The 5795-nt window shown below is 45.2% G+C and overlaps 1 protein-coding gene across 2 annotated transcripts in view; it reads left to right on the top strand.

Moving 5' to 3' along the window:
* LACE1 (lactation elevated 1) overlaps positions 1–5795 on the top strand; it is a 165498-nt gene that overhangs the window by 9742 nt on the left and 149961 nt on the right. For both annotated transcript variants that reach the window (XM_019520129.1, XM_019520130.1), the window contains exon 2: positions 462–685. In XM_019520129.1, the coding sequence (XP_019375674.1) occupies positions 462–685 (224 nt within the window). The remainder of the gene's footprint in view (positions 1–461; positions 686–5795) is intronic.

Raw genomic sequence — 5795 nt, 5'->3', positions numbered from 1 at the left:
CCCCCCCCCCCAACTCCATTGTCACCACCTGCAGGGAGCAGGGCAGGGGAGGGGGAATAAGGCCAGTGCTGCTGCTCTTTGGTTGGGCTGATGTTCCAGCCACCAGGGAGTGAGGTGGGGGTGGGGTGAGGCCTCACCCCCCAACTCCATCCTCTGTGTCCCCATCATCATGGCGGTGGGCTGCCACCTGTCCGAATGCTTCTTCACACCCTGACTGGCTGTTTGTCAGCCAGTTAGAGTGCAATTAAAATGTTGCAGACAGACTTAGGCTTTTATAATATTAGAATTGTAGACAATACATTGGTGGATATTTATCTGATTTTTACTCTTGCTACAAAGTAAAAGTATTTCATAGCATATTATTTTATTTAAAAAAGCTACCTGGTATGTGTTGTTTTACAGTATATTTGGCAGTTTTAGGAACTGATCTATAAACAGTTAAATATTCTTTTATTTTGCAGCATATACAGTTTATGCTGCTGAGAAAGTAGCTCCTAAAACTCTATCAGATGTGAACTCTAAAGCCTTGCTGGTTTGCAGTGGACCATTGGAACACTATGACTTTCTGATCAAAGAAGAAGATCTGAGGAGTGATGAACAGCAGCGGCAAGTTGTGCAGTGTTTGCAGAAGTTACATGAGAGCTTAAAAGACTACAGTGTTAGTTCAAAAAACCTTCTATCAAAGGTGAGGCTCATGATGATAATAGCAAACATACTTTTTTCTTTATAAACTTCTGGAAACATCCTGTCTAGGTGGGTATGTTTAAAAGGGCAGTGGCAATTATATAACCAACTTTTTTCATGAGTAGATTTGGATGCAATCAAAGTTTCATAGCCTGACACTTGTTCCTACATCTATGATGTTAGTTTATAAAATGTCTATTGCATGGGAATAACCAGCTTGTTAAAGTGAAACTAAATCCAAGGTACTTTTTGCTATGTCTCCTTTTCTTGTACTTTGCTTTTGCAGCAAAAGGGCCAGATCAGTTTCAGAATGCTGATCTGCTTGGGTCGTGAACATTGCAGGCAAATACCAACTTGTTTTTGATTTTAACAAAGAAGAGGATTCTAATTCATCTGAATGTTTGTAAAATAATTTAAAACAAAAAATGAGTGAACCTAAATTATTTCCATATCCATAACAGTACCATAAATGAGTATGGTACTGCATGAAGCAATTAAGTCCTCAACACTGACAAGTGCAAAGTGATGCACCTGGGGAGGAACAGCCAGCTCCATACCTACAGGTTGGGGAACTCCCCTCTTGTCAGCATGGAGGCAGAAAAGAATCTTGGAGTCATCATTGACTCCAAGATGAGCATGGGCCGGCAGTGTGGGGATGCAGTCAGGAAGGCCAACTGTACCTTGTCATGCATCCACAGATGCATCTCGAGCAGGTCCAGAGAGGTGATCCTCCCCCTCTATGCGACACTAGTCAGGCCGCCGCTGGAGTACTGTGTCCAGTTCTAGGCACCGCACTTCAAGAGGGATGTGGACAACATGGAGAGGGTCCAGAGGCGGGCCACTCGTATGATCAGGGGGCAGCAGGGCAGGCCTTATGAGGAGAGGCTACGGGACCTGAACTTGTTCAGCCTCCAGAAGAGAAGGCTGAGGGGGGATCTAGTGGCCTGTTACAAACTAGTCAGGGGGGGGACCAGCAGGCATTGGGGAAGTCCCTGTTCCCCCAAGCACTGTCAGGAGTGACCAGGAATAATGGTCACAAGCTGGTAGAGGGTAGATTTAGGCTAGATATCAGGAGGTGCTACTTCACGGTCAGGGCGGCTAGGATCTGGAACCAACTTCCAAGAGAAGTAGTGCTGGCTCCTACCTTTGGGGGTCTTTAAGAGGAGGTTAGATGACAACTTTGCTGGGGTCGTTTGACCCCAGTAATCCTTCCTGCCATGGCAGGGGGTCGGACTAGATGATCTACTCAGGTCCCTTCCGACCCTAGAAACTATGAAACTATAAGTCCTACAGTTAGGCAGTTGTAGACTATGATATACTTGAAACATTATGGGATAAAAATAAATAGAAGGTGAAAAGGAGAAAGTTTTGTAGAGCAAGGATTACACCAGTGAAAGGTTAGCGCAGTGTTTGTTCTCAGATGCACATCTGTAACGGTATAAAACCTTGGGGTATATGTGTGTGTTCCAGTGTACCTGTTGCATTCCTTGGGCCCCAAGCCCTGTCACTGCAGGTCACATTTTACCAGTCATGTGCCATTTAGGAAATAGCATCTGCGTCTCCTGCAGCTAGAGCAGAGGTTAGCAGGCAGCAGAAATACGTCATCAAAGAAAGACCTGGAAGGAGGCTCTCTGCTCCTTTTGTGAGGAAGCAGGTGTCAGCTGGTGGTAAACCTCAGCTGGGGAGGATGATGAAGCCCTGAAAAGAGGGATGTAAAGATTATGAAGCAACAGGGACAAAAGGGCAAGACAAGACCCTGAGGATCACTTAGTGTATTTTGGCTTGTGTGGCTTTGAATCTTCGTTAAAGAGGGCTCTGAGGAGATAACTGGTGCTCTGCAGGTGTTTGGAACATATCTTGACCTTTGCCAGCTGTTGGATCAGCCTACCCCTTCACAGTGCCTTGTTGCTTTCTTTGGGATTTATTTGAGAAAAAAACTGGTATATTATACATGTAGAGACTTTATTACAAGTTAATGTGCGTTGCCTGAAAATGTATGTCTGTGCTATTTTTGATGTTTCTTTTGTAGGTGATATATGCCCAGGGATGGTAACTACCTTGAGGCCTTTGAAACGCACTACTTTTGACTCTAAACCTAAATATCTGAAAATCAGTTTTGGCTACTAGTAGAGAAAGGGAACATTGTCATTCTTAAAAATACCCCCAAAAACTATTGCGTGTTCAGGGGAAGCAAATATTCCAAGTGTCTACTATTTCCAGTTAGTTGAGGGGAAACTGTTCCCTATTGAGCCACTTACTGACATTTCCATTTAGTTGTACTCCTCTGTCATTCTGGAAAGGTTAGTCTCTTTGCTAATCACAGGAAAGGCAAAATAATTCACTCTAGTGACTTCAAAAACAAACTATCAAATATTGTATCAGCGTATTTAATAAAATTGATGGCCATCTGAGAACACCTAAAAATTGATTTTTCTGTTCTGAACTTAAAATATTAAAGTTGAAATATTATAGGCCTTTGGGAGACTTATTCCTTTCCAAGGGTACAGCATTTCTGTTTATGTTAAACAAAAGCTTCTGAGAGTTAGTAAGGCTCCCTTTTTTTGTAGGTAGGCTACACTTGTCAGACTTAAAATTTGCATGAGCTGTTCATCTTCCACTGAGCTTCCCAACAGGTGGCCACAGATCTATTTTTGAGTTTTCAGCTTCAGTGCATGCTGTCTGTGTCTCATCATCATCAGTTCTAAAGTCCCCATCCCTATCATTTTTTTTTCAAGCCCTGTACATGCATTAGAAGAGAAGAAAGTGGGGAATACTGGGAAGGGAAGCTGGTTCTTTGCCCTGCTTTGGGTTAGTTGGGCTTAGGGACCTAACTAAATCATGGCAAGATGAAGTGATTTTTTTCATGGCGTGCGGAGACAATTTTGCATTCTTTTCATGGCAAGCCCTCCTTCACCACTGATTGTCCGTGGGTCCCTGATGGTCCCGTGCCTCGTCATTGATTGGCCAAGAAGCCAATTAGTCATCATTAGATTGCAGCATTGCTGCAGCATTGCACCTCTCTTCTTAAAAGCTGGCACCAAAACCCTTTTGCTTGTCTGACTGGTGCCTTCTCTAAGTCAACATCAGTAGCTCAGCCTCTCAGTAGCTCTCTCTCAAACTATGTGCTTTATGGCTGCAGGGATTGCAGTGCTTGTTTTCTGATATGCTTTTTTTCCCCAGGCAATTCTATGCAAAATCACAGGAAATACCATTTTCTTGGCGATTTGCGGAAACCACTTTTTTCATGGTTTCCATGAAAATTGTAAAACCACAATTTAAATAGGTCCCTAGACATGCCTCTGTATCTTTTAAACATGCTGTCTTCTGTTTTTTCTTTCTTTTTTTGTTTTTATTTAAAAAATGCAGTGGGAAGAGCTGAGTCTTATTGGTCATGTTTATATTGCCTTCCCTCCAAGCCTGGAACTGCTACTGAGAAATAAAGCCTATCCACTTGCTCTTAATATGTATGCCCCATGCCCTGCAATTAGGCACTGTAGACAGGTGCAGAGTAGCTGGGAGATTGTCCAGAAGCCTTGGAAGTACTGTTAAGAGAACTTTATTTTCAACACCTGACATTTATACCTAAGCTCTCTTAATGAGAATATCCTGAATGATTGTATATACGTAATTATCTCTTTAAGGGCTGTATAAATCTGGACCAGAATTTGAAGGTGCCAGTAGTGATGGGGGAAGAAAGTCTGTTTTTCACAGAACAAAAATAATACACTGCTTAGAATATTGTACACAGTTCTAGCTTCTCTTTTTTCTGGTAAAACTAGTCTAGCTTTGAGGTGACAAACGTTAAATAACAGGATGTGGTCATCATGGGGGACCTGAACTTTCCAGACATCTGGGAAGAGCAGTCAGCCAGGTCTGACCGCTCACGTAGGTTCCTAGCCAGAATGCAGGACCTCCATCTAACCCAGGAGATGCACAGCCCCACCAGGGGAGATGCCTTGTTGGACCTGGTGCTGGCCATGGGCGATGACCTGCTCAATTACCTGGGCGACAGTATCATTGCCCGCTGGAATTCATCCAGCGCAAGGTGGGAAAGGCCTACAGCAAGGCAGCAGCCCCAGATTTCAGGAGGGCGGACTTCAGTGAGCTAAGGAGTATAGTCAGGGAAGCACTGAGGTCCCAGAGGGGAGGGGAGCCAGGTGTTCAAGAAGAGTGGTTTCTCCTTAAGGAGACGATCCTTGAAGCCCAAAGGGAGGTAATCCCAACATGGATCAAAGGTAGCAGGAGGGCACAAAAGCCCCCATGGCTCACAAGCATCCGGGAATGTCTCCTAGCTAAAAGGGAGGCGCACACCCAATGGAAGGGAGGGGCCATCACCAGGGAGGAGTATACTGCCGTTGCTCGGGGATGCAGGGGGGCGGTCAGGAAGGCAAAGGTGGAGATGGAACTGGGACTAGCTTCCCGGATCAAGGACAACAAGAAGTCCTTTTTTAAATACATTGGGGGCAAAAAGAAGGTTCCGGGTAATGTGGGGCCCCTACAGGACACACTAGGAAATTTGGTTGTCACACCAGACGACAAAGCCAACATATTTAACGATTTCTTTGCCTCCATTTTCCTGAGCAGAGACTGGAACAGTCACCACCCCCCCCATGGGCCCCCCTCAGGCCCCAGGGGAGGCGCACCTAGGCCGAGGGTTAGTGTGGAACTAGTTAGGGAACTTCTGGAAGGACTGGATGTATTCAAATCAGCTAGTCCAGACGATCTCCACCATGGAGTACTGAGGGAGTTAGCTGAGGTCATTGCGGGACCCCAGCATGGCTTTACGAACACTTGTGGTACTCTGGTGTGGTGCCAGAAGACTGAAAGAGGGCCAACGTGGTTCCCATCTTGAAAAAGGGGAGGGAGGACCCGGGAAACTATTGGCCAGTTAGTCTTACCTCAATCCTGGGCAAGCTTTTTGAGAAAATTATTCTGGCACATATCCACGAAGGACCAGCAGGGGAGAGTATGCTTAGGGGCTATCAACATGGGTTCATTAGCGGCAGGTCCTGTCAGACCAACCTGGTGGCCTTCTATGACCAGATCACCAAATCCTTAGATGCAGGGGTAGCAGTGGACATAGTCTTCCTGGACTTTCGGAAGGCCTTCGA

This window comes from Gavialis gangeticus, unplaced genomic scaffold (genome assembly GCF_001723915.1).
Source record: "Gavialis gangeticus isolate Ggan-Ray unplaced genomic scaffold, GavGan_comp1, whole genome shotgun sequence".
In the NCBI taxonomy this organism is placed as follows: domain Eukaryota; kingdom Metazoa; phylum Chordata; order Crocodylia; family Gavialidae; genus Gavialis; species Gavialis gangeticus.
This window is presented reverse-complemented; position numbering and strand designations above follow the sequence as displayed.